This window comes from Trachypithecus francoisi, unplaced genomic scaffold, assembly GCF_009764315.1.
Source record: "Trachypithecus francoisi isolate TF-2019V2 unplaced genomic scaffold, Tfra_2.0 Lachesis_group0, whole genome shotgun sequence".
Taxonomy (NCBI): domain Eukaryota; kingdom Metazoa; phylum Chordata; class Mammalia; order Primates; family Cercopithecidae; genus Trachypithecus; species Trachypithecus francoisi.
This window is the reverse complement of record NW_022681453.1, coordinates 95,030,688-95,048,920: the sequence shown is the minus strand read 5'-3', so window position 1 is coordinate 95,048,920 and position 18,233 is coordinate 95,030,688. Positions and strand designations below refer to the sequence as shown.

At 37.3% G+C, this 18,233-nt stretch overlaps 1 protein-coding gene and 1 non-coding gene across 5 annotated transcripts in view; one reads left to right on the top strand and one right to left on the bottom strand.

Moving 5' to 3' along the window:
* NSUN3 (NOP2/Sun RNA methyltransferase 3) overlaps positions 1-18,233 on the top strand; it is a 219,852-nt gene that overhangs the window by 26,276 nt on the left and 175,343 nt on the right. For all 4 annotated transcript variants that reach the window (XM_033211559.1, XM_033211558.1, XM_033211556.1 and 1 more), the window contains 2 exons: positions 5,552-5,706; positions 6,444-6,565. In XM_033211559.1, coding sequence (XP_033067450.1) covers positions 5,552-5,706; positions 6,444-6,565 — 277 coding nt within the window. The remainder of the gene's footprint in view (positions 1-5,551; positions 5,707-6,443; positions 6,566-18,233) is intronic.
* Positions 9,923-9,982, bottom strand: LOC117084666. The gene has a single exon (XR_004437576.1). It is a non-coding gene; the product is annotated as a U7 small nuclear RNA (small nuclear RNA).

Sequence of the window (18,233 nt, the reverse complement as noted above, 5' to 3'; positions counted from 1 at the left end):
CTGAGGAACTGTGACTATCACTGGTGACCATTATTTAACTCTCCAACTCTGTGAGTTGGGTATTATTATTCCCATTTTAAAGAATTATCTGAGACAAGGCGACGTACCAAATTGCCTAAGGTAAGTGGCAGAGCTGGGATCTGAACTCAGGTTTTCATTGTTGTAGTTGTGCTATTGACTATTCCAGGGTCTCCCAGTAATACAAATGCTGACTTCTGTAGCAGCCTCTGTGAGTCTCCTGGAGCATAGGGACAGATCCTTTTTTTTTTTTTTTTTTTTTTTTTTTTTGATGTAGAGTCTTGTTCTGTCGCCCAGGCTGGGGTGCAATGCTGTGATCTCAGCTCACTGCAATCTCTGCCTCCTCAGTTCAAGCGATTCTCATGCCTCAGCCTCCCGAGTAGCTGGGATTATAGGTGCATGCCACCACACCTAATTTTTGTATTTTTAGTAGAAATGGGGTTTCACCATGTTGGCCAGGCTGGTCTTGAACTCCTGACCTCAACTGATCCACCTGCCTTGGCCTCCCAAAGTGCTGGGATTACAGGCGTGAGCCACCAAGTCTGGCCCAGATTCTTATTTATCTTTGTGTCTGCAGCAGATACCACTGGCCTAGTCCATAACAAGTCCTTAATAAACCAGAACCTCAAAGTGGTTGTACTCTCAAGTGCATTTTAATCTAATGTCAACCACATTTTAACAAATTCATCATCACCATTTTGTTCTTTTGTGAATTTGTAACATTGCTTCCAGGTAAGTTTAAAGAAACTTACCATTATCCTTTGCAGCACTTTTTTTTACAGGTAATCAGGCATGAGTAGGGCAGGAGAGGGTAACCCCCACCTACCAGGAGTGTCAGGCAACCATCAGGCAATGATTTAGCAGTTATCACACTGCCTCTCTAAAAATGATCATCGGCAGCCGGTGCCCGGGAGAGGCAATTTCCTGATGCTGCACAGTTGTCACACTAAAGTGATAATTCACCGCAGGCACCAGAGAGAGGCCATTTCCCAAACAGATAAAAACATTTGAAATTGGTCATCAGCTTCCAGTAAAATCTCAGGAATTAGGCAAGTGAGCTCAAGCATGTGCATCAAGAGACAAAATGGCAGAGTGTGACCTTCCGGGGCCATTCCACTGAAAAGGGAAGAAAGCCTCGGGTGAGCATGCAGTTTCTAAACACACTGTGCGTGCTCACCTCCCAAGTGTAAGGAAGGCACTGCGCATGTGGGGAGCTCACCCTTAAGGAAGAATAAAGGAAGAGGGGTGCAAGACGCTGGCAGTGGGCCAGCATATAAAGTCCTAGGATTAAGGTTAAATGGGGGCACTTGACCTCCAAAGTACTCACTTGGGTCTCTTCCAAGTGAACTGGCCTTTCCTTCTTGCTTTACAGCTCTTGAGTAAACTTCCACTCCTGATCTTAAACTTGGCTTGGTCTCTTTTTCTGCCTTGTGCCCCTCAGTCTAATTCTTTCTTCTGAGGAGGCAAGAACTGAAATTGCTGCAGACCCATATGGATTTGCCACCCACTGGCACTTTTAGTACATAGGACAGTATGATTATTCCAATTATAATACGAGGGGAACATAGAAAATGATCATAAATTATAGCTTATGGCTCCAAAGAATAATTGGAAAAACTGGAAGGAAGGCAAGATTATTGTTTTTAAGTTAGGTCTATTAAAATGAATGAATGAATGAAACTACCAATTTCAGTTTCTTTCCTTGGACCAGAGATTGCCATGTACAGATGCTAAATCCTCAGAAATTTGTTAAATTTTCCCCTTTTCCTGTTTAGATGAAAAAAATATTAAGATTTGGTTTGTTTTTGACAAGCACAAAATTGCCCCAATGTAGTGTTAGTATATATGTGAAACTTGTATTGTGACACTTTATATTTCTTATTTTTAAAAAGTTTAACCAACCTAAGACCATTTCAAATAAAATCTACATCTAAGCAATAATTCTGCTGGAAGCTATTTTAAAATGCTGACTTGAGAACCTTGACTCAGACTATATACAATTTAGTGAAAAGCTGCCCTGATTTTCAGTTGTAATAATTTAAATATTCATTATTATAATACCATGCTTCAATCAAGTCATCTACATTTAGTGTGCACATACTAAATGCAAGGCATTGGATGGTATGTGTATAGAGGTAAGGGATATAGAAATGATGAAGACTTCTGTTTCCTGTGGTGTGACAGACTGGGTGCCCTAACCAACCCCCCTTAAGAAAATAACTAAAAATGTAGGATATAATATTAGACACATTTTTTAATGCATACATTATCTTTAAATACTCAGTGGCCAAAATCTAAGAGAGAGTGGGAACCTTGAAGGTAAATTGTGTACTGAAGCTGGCTTTTGACTTGGGAACATTTGCTTAACGTGAAAAACTTACATGTTTTTTATTGCTTCATGAGAGTGAAGGAATATAAAACAAAGCCAGAGCCTACCCAAGCAGAGCATCTAATAGAAGATTCATTTACATCAAGCTGGGATTCGGAGTGCTATACCCTCCATATAAGGTAAACCAGGAAGAAATTGTCCTCTCCAAATGACTGCAAGGAAAATTGCCTGTCTTCAGCTTTGATGCTGGGGGAGGAGAAAAAATACCCTCTGAAATCATTATAGTGAAGTTGCAGAACACTGAAAATGAAGAGAAGAACTTAATAGCAACCAGAAAGAATGGAGAGCTTAGTTTCAAAGGAACAGTGGACAGAGGGTTGACACTTGAGAGTAATAAGAGAAACCAGCATTCAAAGGAATGTAAAAGATGACTGTGAATCCAGAAATATATCCAGTCAATAATGCTCTGAAGAGCAAAAGTGAAATAGAGAGAGAGAGATTAAGAGTTTGTCACCAACAATTCTGAAGGATGTGCTTCAGGAAAAATGAAAGTCATCCAAGATGGAAGATAGGAGTTAGAAAAAAATGAAGAGCAAAGATGGGATATTATGTGGGGAAAGTCTAACCATCCTTGGCTATAGAAGACCATGATAATGTTTTGTGGGATCAAAAAATGTAAGTCCAAAGAAAACCCAGATATACAATAACAGTAGCATCTAAAGCAAGAGTGTTACAAGATTCTTGTATCTTTTAGGAAAGTTGGTGAAAATTGACTTAGCTTAGAATTTTCTTAACACGTGCATATTAAAGGTCTTTTGGGTTACCACTAAAAAAGTTGAAATAGAATATGAAACATTTAAACTAGAAAAAGAGGAAAATTGAATGAAAGATGAGTAAGACCTCTTTCCTCTGAGGCCCTTAGTATTTGATAGGCAGTGGTGAACAATGGCAAGAGTGACTTTGGGGGTTATCTTGTGGACCCAGCTTATGCATCACTACAGATATGGTTGGCTTCATCTTTACTCTCATCCCTCACCTCGTGGCTGGAGCCACTTGAATTGTTTCCAGAGACTGGAGAAACCCTAGCAAAGGCTCATGCCATTCATGCAGTTGTCTGCTGCTAATGCTACCACTGCCACAAATTGAAGAGCCTTCTGATGAGTGCCAGGTGACAAGCAGAGATCACCTCACCTGTGTGCTTGCAATACCTGGCCTTGGGTACTGCCTGATTTCTTAAGCAGTTGCCTGAAGGGGTCAGGTACACAACCCCAAAGTAGGTAGAAGTTATCAGCTCTTGGTGTGGACTTTAACCAATGAGAGAAAGAGACAAAAAGCAGCCAGCAGATTGTTCTTCCTCCTTGCTCCACTAACCTCCAGTTTGTAACAAGCCTCTGTAATTTCGAACTGTAGAGTTGCCCTGAGAGACTGACCGAAGCTGTAGACAGCTTGATTACAAATCTTCCTGTATCTATCCTGCTCCTTCCATGATTTACTTCCTTTTTTCTCTCACTTTTGCTTCCTTAGAATTGCACCCTGTCCATACCATGAACTTCTGTCTTAAATTGTTTTCTAGTGATTTCAGGCTAAGACAAGGGCTCCTAGACACCTATTTAAGTTCCATTAGCAAGTCCTCCAAAAGATACCCAAAACAAAAATGAAAACTAGCTGTACAGATGTGCTTTAAGATGATTTTCTACTCTTCTTCTCAACAAAATTGATGCCATCTCCTGGGCTCCTTCCCTATAGAAACATAGAAATATGAAGCCCTGGGCTGGGCACAGTGGCTCACGCCTGTAATCCCAGCCCTTTGGGAGGCCGAAGCGAGTAGGTCACCTGAGGTCAGGAGTTCCAGACCAGCCTGACTGACATGGCAAAACCCCATCTCTACTAAAAATACAAAAATTAACCAGACATGGTGATGTGCACCTGTAATCCCAGCTACTTGGGAGGCTGAGGCAGGAGAATCGCTTAAACCTGAGAGTCGGAGGTTGCAGTGAGCCGAGATCGTGCCACTGAACTTCAGCCTGGGCAACAGAGCGAGACTGCATCTCAAAAAAAAAAAAAAAAAAAGTATGGAGCCCTGGTAGTAGAGAAGGTAAGCCATACACAGAAACACCTCTCATATGAGATAAATAAGAGAAGTACAGAGTATGTTTGGGAATTGGAATAGTCCATCAAGTTTGGTAGAGCACAGGGTATACTGGGGAAATAGTGGGAGATTAAAATGGAAAGATTGTCCTGAGGTCTGGCTATTATGGACCTTGATTTAAGGACTCTGCATTTGAACTTTATTCAGTGGATGAGGAGAAGTCATTAATTTTTTTTTTTTTTTTTTTTGCTTTTTAACTGGAATGACAATCAGAAAAAAAAAACCTAACATATATATGTGTGTGTAAACATATATATATGTATATGTAAGTATGTATTTGAGCAAAGGCTTTACAATTTTTTTTCCCTTCTATGTTAAAATTTAATGTTCAGTTAGTTCTCTAGTATTGTTTCCTTGGTAACCTGACAGAGATTGTCACTATGTTTCTAGGCGAGATTGCTTATGATAAAAATGAGCCTGATTGGTGAACTGCATGTGGGCTGGGAGAAAGAATAAATAACCCCTAGAGACCTGGTAGAGATGCCATGCTTTGGGTCTTCTGAGTACAGTGATTCTTATAACTGGGCATGTCCCTGTGGAGACACTGAAAGCCTGTGGAGTTGTTAAAAGAAAAGATGGTTCCTGTGGGACAGGAGACTTTTAAGCCAGGACAGTTCCTGCATCTGCCCCAATGTGAGTCTCATCTTCTTGCACCTGAATTACCACCTGTGTTTACTCTTAAGCGTTAGTTCTTTAGAGCGAGAACCGTGTCTGAGGTATTGGTTGTATAACATATCTTTAGGAATCTATAATTTTTTATAGGTTTTACCTCTAATAAAATTAAACTTGGTGGAGCAAATGCTGAGAGCTTCTGAGAGACTGTGTAGGCGTGACTATTGTAAATGTTTTAGGTAGTAGGTATGTGTATCCATATATACATACACGTACACCTTATTTCTGTTTTTAAAGCATAAGAAAATTATAATGTTTACCTCTGAGCCCTATTTCTGCATAATTTTGATGAGTTAACTTCTTCCTGAAATTTATTTGCTGAAAAGTAGAAATTTAACAGTTCCATTGCCTTCATTTGAAACTTTTTAATCTTTTTTATTTAGGTTATCTTCATTGTAATGAATATGATAGTCTGAGATTGAACTGGCTGAGGCAGACGTTAGAATCTTTCATCCCACAGCCTTTGATAAATGTAATTAAAGTGTCTGAATTGGATGGCAGAAAAATGGGAGACGCCCAGCCTGAAATGTTCGACAAGGTACTTTTATTACATTGTGACAAACTGATGGATGCCCAGTGATACCACTATTACGTTGCTTTGTGGTTGTTATTTTCCATCTGTTCTCAGACATAGCCTGATACAGTTTCTCAGTACCCTGGAAAATTCTGATAAAGTGAATGTGGAAGCAGTTTTCATTTGATGGTCAGCATGGTTCAAAGGAAGCAGTAACATTGGGATTGGGGATTATAGAATGTTTTATATTGGCAGGTAACTCAAAGATACTCAGGAAAAGATCGGATATTATTTGGGTCAGAACTGTATTGCTTTAATTCAGTAACATTTCATATCAGAGTATGACAGTTGAAGAAAAAGAGGTCATTTCAGTGAGCTGAAATTGAAATATTCATTCTTAGAAATAAGTGCTGAAAATTCAGAAATATATTAATGTCTAATTACAATGCGTAGCTTTTGTAAAAGTTTTTGCTGTGGTTGTCAAATATATCAAATAGCATTAGTAGACAGAGTAAACTTCAATTCTCCCACCCTAAGCCCCCAAAAACAAACACTGAAAGTACATGGTAAGTTTTTCTGAAAAGTGTTAGTGAGGAAATGCCATAAGGAAAAACTTCCTGTGGTGTATTTTCAGTTAAAAAAGAAATGTTTTTATTTATTTGCTATTTGTTTACCATGTTCTAGAGAATTTCTCTATCTATTTCGTGCCTGAGAATAGATTGTCAGTGCATATTTGCATCACTTGTCCTTTTTTTCTCTAGGTGTTAGTGGATGCTCCGTGTTCAAACGATCGAAGCTGGTTGTTTTCTTCTGACTCTCAGAAGGCATCCCGTAGGATAAGTCAAAGGAGGAATTTGCCTCTTCTACAGATAGAGCTCTTAAGGTAGGGACTGTTCATACAAAAGTGTATTTTGGTGTCTGATGTAATTTAAACAGGTGTGATAGAACATGTCAGGCCCCCAGTGGAGGGCTTGCTGTGTAGGTGTCAGTGATGATTCCTCCAAAGGCTGCACTCAAAAAATTCCCAACTTCTTCCCCTTGATCGCTCATGCTATAATGCTCACCGCCCCTCCCCCCGCCCCCAGTGACGTGGAGTCTTGCTGTGCATTGTCTCTTAAAGGGCATAGACAGTTTTACTGTAGTTCAAAGTTGTTTGCTCAATGGGACCCAAGCCCGGGAGTTCATAGCCCTGTGTCTTTTACCAGAATCTGAGCAGCTCCTTAAGAATAGCTTTGAATCAGGATGCATGTTTTGTTAATGTTCTGGATGAATCAGCCCCTAGCAAGTTGTAGCTCGTTGTTAGTGCTTGTCTCCCCTCTGAGAATTTTCCAGAAGGACCTGGCCACTGAACATTTGGTTTCATTAAGAACAGAGCCATTTTGAAACATTATTGTCCGGGTTCCAACAGCGATTTTGACGTATGCCCTACTCCCATGTAATTCTTCTTGTTTAATGCTAAATCAAATATTTTTGTTTGTCTGTTTTTGAGACAGTCTCACTCTGTCGCCCAGGCTGGAGTGCAGTGGTGCAGTCTCGGCTCACTGCAACCTCTACCTCCCAGGTTCAAGCTATTCTCCTGCCTCAGCCTCTTGAGTAGTTAGGATTACAGGTGTGCGCCACCAAGCCCAGGTTTTTCTTTTCTTTTTTTTTTTTTGTATTTTTAGTAGAGATAGGATTTCACTGTGTTGGTCAGGCTGGTCTTGAACTCCTGACCTCATAATCTGCCCGCCTCGGCCTCACAAAGTGCTGGGTTTACAGGTGTGAGCCACCACACCCAGCCGCTAAACCAAAATTATCTATAACATGTAAAATACAATTAAATGGTGCCTTAATCATTCATTACCTCTTGCACATAGAAAGACAGTGAATGACAGTATACATTTCCAACTTCTGACTGATACACAGCAATGAACATATACCATTTCCTAAATATTATAACCAATACTAATACATAGCCTTGTATCAGATTACGTCTCAGTTCATTATAATGATTCTTGGTAGTATTTATCAGAAGGCTTTTCTGAACATTTCTCATCCAGCAGTTAGACCATTTGTTTGTATACTTCTGATGTCCACCTTTCATGTAACACTAAGATATTTTGAAAACTTTATACCACCTTACCCTTTTACTCTTTGGGTTATTAGCTTTGAGATGACCTAGATCCTTCTGTAAATCTTTTCTCACCTAAGCTTTATTGATTTGACTTCTTCATTTTTTATTTGTTTGTTTGTTTGTTTTTTGAGGTAGAGTCTTGCTCTGTCACCTATACTGTAGTGCAGTGGTGTGATCCTGGCTGACTCCAACATCTGCCTCCTGGGTTCAAGCGATTCTCATGCCTCAGCCTCCCAAGTGGCTGGGATTATAGGTGCCCGCAACCATGCCTGGCTAATTTGTGTATTTTTAGTAGAGACGGGGATTTCACCATGTTGACCAGACTGGTGTTGAACTCCTGACTTCAAGTGATCTGCCTGCTTTGGCCTCCCAAAGTGCTGGTATTACAGGCATGAGGCAGCATCCCCCAGCCTCAGTTTCTTAATTGTTCCTGCTACATCAGCCTTGCCATTGTTATTCCTTACACCTGCAACAGATACTAAATCTTGTGATGGCTTATTAACATTGTGATCTACATTTTTTTTAAAACAGTAAGCAAACAAACAGGCTTCCTGAGAATATTATTTTTCTTCTCTGTCTCCTGACAAATCTGCCCCCGACTTCCTTTTCTTTCTGTTTATTACCAGGTTTTCTGTGATATATTCTGTCTACTGTTTTTCCTCCCATTTTGTCTCAATTAATTATATTTTATCTTCTGTTTCCTTTACTCTTCCAAACCTATTCTTATTAAGGAACTATTAACTTTTAAAATTTTTAGAATTTTAAAAATATATTTCTAATTATACAGGTAATACATGAAACCATTTTCATTGTAAAAAAATAAATAATACAGATGAAGCAAAAGGCCCCGTTGGCCACATGCCCAACCAAATACCAGCTTTCTTCTTAGAGTTAACTGTTGGATTAGTAGCTGTATGTAATGAAATACATTTTAAAATAACTTTTATCATGATATGCATATTCTTCTGTTACATGGTCTTTTTTTTTTTCACCAAATATTTCTTAGTCTTTTCCATGTAAGTCTACTTTGTTCTCTTTAACTTATGTGAAATATTCAAGAGGATCTATTGTATTCCTTTTTAATCCTTTAATCCTCTGTTTCTGGATATTTACATTGTTTCTTGTTTTTGTTTATTTGTTTACTTTTATAAACCGTTCTTTAATTTGTCTCATCAGACAGGTCTACTAGCATTTTTCTAGATTAAATAAATATTGAGAAGTAGAATTGAGGATGAAATATTTTAATAGCTGTGTTGAATTGTTCTCCAAAAAGCCTATACCAGTTTATACTCCTTGCTGCACTGGACTTTGTTTACTGCTTGCTCCCTCTTAAAATATTCTCTTCCCTTGACATTTGTGATCATAGGCTTTCCTGGTTCTCCCTACTTCTCAGTTATGCCTTCTTCGTATATTATTCAACTTGCTGCTCATCAGCTTATCCCACAAATTTTGGGTTTCTTTAGCCTACTGATGTTAATCCTTTTCTCTATCTGATGGCTTCAACTGATATCTCCCAATACATGAGCTTAAACTATCTCCCAAATACGAGTCTAAGCTCAGATCTTTCTCCTTAGCCTCAGACCTATATATTCGGTTACCTATCCGAGATCTCCAGAAACTAAAAGCTCAAATAATTAAGATAAAAATCATAATTTCTAATTATCTTAGGAGAGAGAATCTCCACCAAATCAACAAAATAAAAAATCAGAATAGAAATTCCACCAACTTGCCTCTTCCCTCTCTTCTCGATTTTAGTAAATGCCACACCACCATATATTTGCCTAAGTCAAACATCGATCTCCAACTTCCCTCTTTCTCGTTTATTGAATCAATCACTAAGATGTCTCAATCACTGAGACACATGTACCTATTACATGTGTCTCAAGTTTACCCAATTCTCTCCATCCTAAATAGCCTAACCTAAGCCACCAGTATTGTCACCTAAATGATTTTAACTGGCCCCTAACTGTCCTACATGTCTCCAGTTGTGAGCCGTACTGCTTGATTCTCCACAGTGAAGCCAGAGTGACACATCCGAAATGAAAATCTCGTGTCAATTATCCTTCTGAAAATCCTACAGTGGTTCCCCATTACCAGCAACATTTCACCCTCTTTTATTTTTAATTGGGGGATTTTCCAGTGAAAACCAGAATTTGCTAGACAAATTCTAAAAGAGCTGCAGTACTTCATACTGTTAATATACTACTCAAGTCCTCTTTTGACCTGGCCCTTCTTACTTCAGCAACCTCATTGTTTCAGAACTCTTACTCATTTTGTTACAACCATGCAGTTTCTAAAAAGTCCACACAGTGTCTCATTTCCAAGGCCAGTGCATTTCCTGTTCCTTTTCGTTGAGAGTTCTTCTAATTTATGCTCCCCTTTCTCCTGGCAAACTCTACTGATTCTTCAGGAATCAGCTCTGATGTCTCCTTAACTGACGCCTTGCCTGACTTCCAGGGAGTGGTGTGGATGTTGTCCTCATGTCCTTACCTTCACTTAAAGATAGATTTATTGTCAGTTCCTCTGCTACACAATTATCTAGTATGTGCCTCTCTTTTTGACAAGACTGTAAGCCCCATGGAAGCAGGGATTGTTTTATTATTTTTATTCCTACCATATAATTTGGTGCCTGGCATGTAGAAGAGACTAAGTAATTCTTTAAAAACAGTATATTACATGGGTTGAGTATTTAGAGTTTATAGGTGTAATTAAATTGATAGCACAGTTAATCTGACAAAAATAATGATGTAATCATTATTGTGCTGCACGGTGATTAGGCATAAATGTAAAGCAATTCCCATAATTTATTTTGATTAGTATTGCTTTTACATAGCCAAAACATGGCTACAGATGTAATTTAATTTTTTTATCGTTTAATAAGTTTTTCTTAATATCATTTAGCATTTCAATCATCATTGCAAAAAATCATTCACATGCATAAGCCCCAGATGGGCACCTTCTTATGTCCCAGCAACGAAGGCTCTTCTGTAGTGGCCACTCCTCTCTTCCATCATCTTACTTCCCTAAAGGAATGGTTTTAGTAGCACATCACTTTAGTAGCAAATTGGCAGGGCACAAAACTGAGATCACATTCAATGTAGGTTTTCATGTAATCATATGAGACTGAGAAAGGCTACCGCACCAGCCATCGCCCATTCTTTTCCTTCAGCAGCTGCTCTACATTCCCTGCCTCTGCTTCCTGGTCTGCCTGAGAGGTTTTGCAATAACTTGAAGCAGCCAGAATTCTGAGTCCCTTGGCTGTGTGATTATGATAACAAAGGGGAGAGAGCAAGATATCCAAGCTATATGCAGAGAAAATGATCGGATTCCTGACATCTACAAGTCTTGGGGTTAAAAAGATAAAGAAAAAAAAAATGATAATACCAGACGTAATCTCTCTTTTACCACCTGCCCTTGACTTCAAAAAATGAAAAAAAAAAAAAGACGATAGCAATTTTATCATCAGGAATAGCTCTGTTTTATCACTATATCACTTACCTAGAATTTCCTCCTGCCTGTCTTCCAGTCTTTCCTCAGCTAGTTATTGTATTACCTTTTGTTAACAAAAGGCAACCCTTTTATTCCACAATATGAGATAAAAGGTTTTAAAATGCATGCATGCAAGAGAGTAAATACATTGATGTGTATGAGTTTCATTCATATGAAGGATTGATTACAGATCCTTATTTTCATTTGCAAAGAGCAATTGGAATGCAGGTAAACAAATATTGTCTGGCCTCATACTGTGGACAGAAGATGGCACTCAGAAGTGAGAAAAGGAGTGGAAAAGATAGGCAAGAGGTAAATAAGGGAGACTTTCTGATTGTATTGTTTTGCAAAAGGCTAGACTTGTATGTACATTGCCTGTTGACAGATACGGTGCTCAAAGGTACTTTATACACATGAGAACTTATACAGCCTTTAAAAACAAGGACATTCGGTCGTTTACTACAACATAGTGGGACAGTAGGGCATTATGCTAAGTGAAATAAACCAGGAACAGAAAGATAGATACCATATGATCTCACTTCCATATGGAATCTTAAGAGTTGATCTCATAGAAATAGCATATAAAGGTGGTTACTGGAGGCTGAGGGTGAGAAGGATGGGGAAAGGTAAGACGTTGATCAAAGTCTGAGAGTTAGAAGGAATAAGTTATAATGATCTATCATGCTGCGTGGTGACCACAGTTGATGTATATTTCAAAATAGCTAAAAGAATAGATCTATAATGTTTTTATCACAAAAGAATGATAAGTTGGTGAGGTGATAGATATGCTAATTAACTAGATTGAATCTTTCTACAATGTGTACATAGACCAAGATATCACATTATACTCCATAAATATTCACAATTACTATTTTTCAATTTTAAAAAAGGTATTTATGCCCTTTATGACTGTGTGAAGGCATGCTGTCACTTTACCAGAAATTATTTATATTTCTGTTACATAAGCAGTCTGCACAATGTTCAGAATTTCAGCTTTTGGAAAGACAGTGTCCTATAATCATATACTCTACAACTCGATATTAATCTGGTACATTTGGTACATTTTTATGAAAAATAAATGAAAATTAATGTCTTATTTGATAGAAGTTTTTTAATGTTAATTTCTTTATTTTTTATTTTTATTTAAAAAAATATTTTAGAGAGAGGGTCTTGCCCTGTCTCCCAGACTAAAGTGCAGCAGTGGTACGATCATAACTCACTGCAGCCTCAGTCTCCTGGGCTCAAGTGATCCTCCCACCTAAGCCTCCTGAATAGCTGATACTGCAGAGGCATGCTACCACACTTGGCTAATTTTTAAATTTTTTTCTAGAGACAGGGTCTCACTATATTCCCCAGGCTGGTCTCGAGCTCCTGACCCCAAGTGATCCTGACTCTTTGGCCTCCCAAGTGCTGAGGCCATAAGCACGAGCCACTGTGCCCAGCACTGATGTTAATTGTTTTTAAAAAAAAAAACTGTTAGTAGATATGTAATGCTCCTTAAATTTTTTTAAATTAATATACATATAGAAGTACGTATAATGATAAAAATAGTAATCTAACTTGTTTTTTGTTTTTTAACATGAAAAACGTATTGGAAGGCACAGTGATGACAGGAGAAAGATCTCAAAACAATATGAATTCTTTGTGTACTTAAAGACTCTTTGATTTATCCATATAGAGGTAGAAAAATTAGAATTTTCTATTGAATTTACAGAACATAAAGATAAAAGTTATATCAGATTTCCTCACACATCTGTCCCAAAGCTATTTTCAGGAGATGAGAATGAGGGGCAAGGATACAAGGAATAATTAAACATAAGCCAGTTCTGTTAATGGAATGCCACTTAAAAGTATACCTTTATTATCATTTCTCAAAATAATTTTTGAGCCGGTCATTCCTGTTACATGCTATGTATGTTCATACTCTTTAATCAAATTCTTTATATCAAGAAAAATAAAGTGGCAAAATATACTGAAAATATACATAGTCTTTTTAAAAAGTGACTATGATATTTGTGTAAGAGAAGTTTACATGATTTTTGGGTGAGAAAGCACTGACTGAAGAATATGATTTATAACAAAAATGTAGGTAACTTATTGCAGTAATGTATCATGTCAGTTGTTTTCTAGGAGAAAATCAATCACATTTAAAATACTGACCCCTTCTGGTTTTCTTTTCTCACTACTTGACAAGTAAAATCCAATTTGTGGGCTCATTGAAAAAGGAAGCTTAGATTATTTGGTCACATTTTGAAAATTTGTATAAATCATCCAGATAACAATCCTTAAAAAGTGGTACTCTGACAGCAAGAATTGTGTTTTGAAAGAAACATTTTAAAAAAAACAAAAACCAGAAACACTAACACCTCTTCTCTGATGCACTGGAGCTAAGATAAAGAATACCTAGCGACTGTGCAGCATGGCCTTCATCATTCATCAACACAGTGGCCAAAAAATTCATATGTTTATATTGGAAAAATAGTATTTGAATATATGGGGCTTATATTATATGAAAATATAAATTTTCAGAATGGAAAATTTCCACCACTGCTTCAGCTATGTGTATGTTTCCTTTTTAAAGTTTGAATAATTCAGTTCATGTTGCATACTAGCATCATATGCTTAGTCATATGTTTGGAATCCAGAAAACAAAAGCAAACTACTATTAACAACTACTACAACTACTACTAATAATTATTCTCTTCCTCTTTCTGTTCTACCTCCTCTGTATTCTTCATCTTATTTCTTTTTTCTTTAAGTTTAGGTGGCAGTAGTCAGAGGTTATGAAATTTAAAATGCGCAGTTTGTTTGGGGAAAGAACATACTTCTTTTTAACAAGAGTTTACTGATCAAAATATTACACATTCAACGAAATGGTAAAAGCCTGAGGAGCCATCCAAAGCTATAATTTGTAACTACTATATTTTCTTTCATAAAAAATATGTGTCAAATATATATTGACAATATGAATACAATCTTGAAAATAAGATGTTATCAGCATTTATTAATTTATTTAACATTATCTACTTTTTAATATTTATGTATTTATTTATTTTTGAGAGAGAGTCTCATTCTGTTACCCAGGCTGGAGTGCAGTGGCATGATCTCAGCTCACTGCAACCTCCGCCTCCTGGGTTCAGGCAATTCTTATGCCTCAGCCTCTTGAGTAGCTGAGATTACAGGCATGTGCTACCATATCTGGCTACTTTTTGTATTTTTAGCAGAGACGGGGTTTCACCATATTGGCCTGGCTGGTCTCAAACTCCCATCCACCTGCCTCAGCCTCCCAAAGTGCTGGGATTACAGGCATGACCCACCATGCCCAGCCTAACATTATCTACTTTATACTGGGAACTTAGCTAAGCATTGCAGATTTTAGAATATGGAAATGATTCTTGTTCTCAAGGTCCTCAGGCCAATTATCAGAAAATGTGGTTAAGACCTCTAATAATAGAACAGTTAGGGTGCTAAGGGAATAGAGGGAAGGATGCCTAACTTTGTTCTTGTTAAGGATGGAGTACAAAATCAGCAGCAGGTAAATATTTAAACTAAAGAGATTTGTCTAATATACAATATTATTATACTGTAGTATAATATACAATAGAGTATAGTATACTGGAGCTAAGATATATATATATTGATTTATTGATTTATTTGTTACCTTTGGCTGCATATAGTATGTAGAGTAATAGGAATCATAGTGATATACAGTTAGTATCTTTTTCCCCTTAATTTATTGTGAACATTTCAATTATTCAATAGTCTTTGAAAACATGCCATTCCTTCATTTATGTATTCATTTATTCAGGTAGTTAGGAATACCTAAAACTCTTTTTTCCTCACACAATCTGATTAATGAAAGAAATAGTACAAAACTGTATCCTAATGGAGATTGAAAGATCAACTTTTTAAAGTTCCAGGCAAGAGCTTGATAACTCTTTGGGAAGGAGTTATAGCAGCTGGCCTGTGATCCATTTCTGTTTTGATTTCCAGGGGGACAACTCCTAAGGAAAGAAAGAAGGCAGGTGACTCAGTTAAATCTTCTCATAAACATGTAGATAATTGGCTTCCTTGGTAAACAGACTAATGAGTTTTGGTAAGAGGATAGTTCTTATTTATGGCATGCTTTGAGCAGCATGTTTCTGGTTAGGATTGCCTATGGTAAACACAAACTAGCATCTATATAGATTTATGGGTCATGGCTTCCTTCCTGGAGATACCGTGTATCAACTGCATAAGGTATTTTGTGACATAACCTAAATGCTCCCCATTGTGTGAAGCGATCTGTGAACATGATTTAGAGAATTCATCTATTCTGAATTAAAAAGCCCATACCCAATACTGAAAGCAAGACCTGGGGAGCTATATCAGCTGTCCCAGCCCTTTCTCTGCTTCTCTTGTGCCACTTGATTGCCTGTATACTTAAAATTATTATTAAATAGTAAAGCTTGATAGTGGGTAAGGTCTCTGGTCTGTGTGAATCAGATTTGACAATTTGATCTTTTATGTTAGCTCACTCCTGAACCCCAACCAGGCCTCTGTGATGAAGCTGAATTGAGGGGCATGATTTGGACCTGAGTCCCAGTTGCAAGCTTTTTAGTCCAGTCCCACATGTAAATCTGGGGACTCAATCAACTCTTCCCAGCAGCTATTAGACAAAAAGTAAGAGCCTTGCCCCTTACATGCTTGGCATGGAAACATGATTAAGAGGATGAAGGGATAACTTATTCCATAATTTACCACAACTGTTACATATACAGTGGAGAGCTACTGAAGTATTTCTAATAATGAAATTACATAATTACATTTATTTTAGAAAGATTATTACACATAGAGGGTAGACACAAGAGAGCAAACAGAGAGAGAAGAAAGCTATTGGGAATAAATAATTGGGAAGTTATGGAATTTTTTCAGGTGAGCACTGATTATCAGTGGATTAATGTTAGAAGAAAGCAGTCTTCAAAATAAGATGATACTTTAAACATTTCATTAACTCACCATAGTTTATTCAATTTGTAAAATATGACTGATGTTAAGAGTTTCACGTCTTTTTTCTTAATAATTTGAAAAACTTTTAATGGATATTTAACAAAACAAAACTGAGCAAATAAGTATAATAAGTATATTAAAGTATTTGAAACATGGGAGCACATAAATTCTTCTAGTTTAAAAAATTTGAACTGACTTTTCAAGATTTCTAAAGAGTGACCATTGCGTGCAGCAGAGGATGACCTGGCTATTTTGGGAAAAGGCTGTTTTGTTGCTTGAGCATTCTTACTTATCTCTTGCTGCTCTGTGTTCTTTTTGCCTCCCCCGAATCTTCTTTCTGTGGGAACAACGACTTTTATGATCCAAAGGATTGGACCTTGGGCTGAAAAACCACGATCCAGCCTATCCATTAAGAGTCCCTGTGACTCTTTCTTCTTCTATCAGCAAGGTTTTCCTGGCATTTGGCCTCATTCTGCCACTCACTACAGGAATTTGAACTTACCATGCTATTAACCTAAATGGAGTCACTAAAATGCCTTTAGTAAACTTTGTAGGCTTTTATTTCTTTTTTAGTCTGGCTACTGCAGGAGTCAAGTGACTTCTTTCTTTAGGAAATGATGATCATTTTTTCCTCCAAAGATTTATTTAGGACATTGGCATTCAAACTCAGCACTCTTAAAGACGTAGGGTTTCTGTAGAATCGCTTCGGGAGCTGTCTTGAAGGAATAGATAGGGATGAACAGGGGAGCCCCTTAGTCTGGCACACCAAATCCAACTAGAGGCAGGGTATCTTTTTTCCGGTTAAGCATGCAGAATTTCATTTGAAGAGAGTTTCTTCGTAACACACACACACAATACACGGTTTGAATAAACCCTTTTAAATCATTAAAATCAACTGTAAGCAATCTCCATTCATAAGCACATTTGCCATGGGACAAAATCAGGTCAATTCTGGTGGTTTTCTTGAAGGCTTTTCTTTTTTTTCATTTGTGTGAGTTAAGAGGCAATGGTTAATAGGACAGAGACCCTACCTTGAAGTTAGGCAGGCCTACTGTGGGTTTGTTGTCACTCTTGGCTCACCTAAGCAACACAAAATGAGATCCTTATATTTAATTTAGTGGAGCAGTTTTAATCCCTACCGTTCCATACTCATATTAATAAGGTAATGAACTGTTAAGAAGAGGTACTAAACGTGAAGTCTCCAAGTGGAAACCAATAATAAGTATGTTAAAATGTGTCATTTATAATCTATTTCAAAAGTGTCTAATGTCATTACTCTGTTGTACTAGTACTTTATAAGAAACATTGCTTCTTCAAGGTAAAAGCTTACTGTCAGTGGAAAGAAGATAATTATCAGCATTGTTTTTGTTTCTTAGGCTGACAAAAGAATAGCCGCTGGGTATGGTATCTCTGGAAACAGCAAGCTTGGTCATGTTTCTTTATCTTGAATTCACAGAGCTCTTTTGATAATAAACAGTGTGATATCTAGAAATTTGATTACTTACTGTGAGCACAGTGAAGGCTACCCTCAAGGCTTGTAAAATAATACTTTCAAAACTGATGATGGCATTAGGTAACTATCAACCTAGAAATGTCTGTGTTTTAGATTCTTATGGTGCCATGAAACTTAATTTTAAATCTGCATCTATTTGATAGATTGTACATGAACTTCAACTTTTCACCTTAATGTTTTCTTTGGTCGTAGTGTATAATAGTGGTCAGGGTTTTTTTGTTTTGTTTTGTTTTGTTTTTTTAATTTGCTTTCTTGCCCAGACTGCTGTTTGCCAGCAGAAATAGTAAACTGATAGAAACAGGGTGAAATGATGAGAAACAGGCAGTGGAAAAATGAAATAAATGGAAACTGCTGAAAGGGAACAAAAGCAGAAATATTGGAAAGGAATACTAGAAGTCAACAATGTAGTATAAAAAAAAAAGAAATGGAAAAGTAAATGAAGAAAAA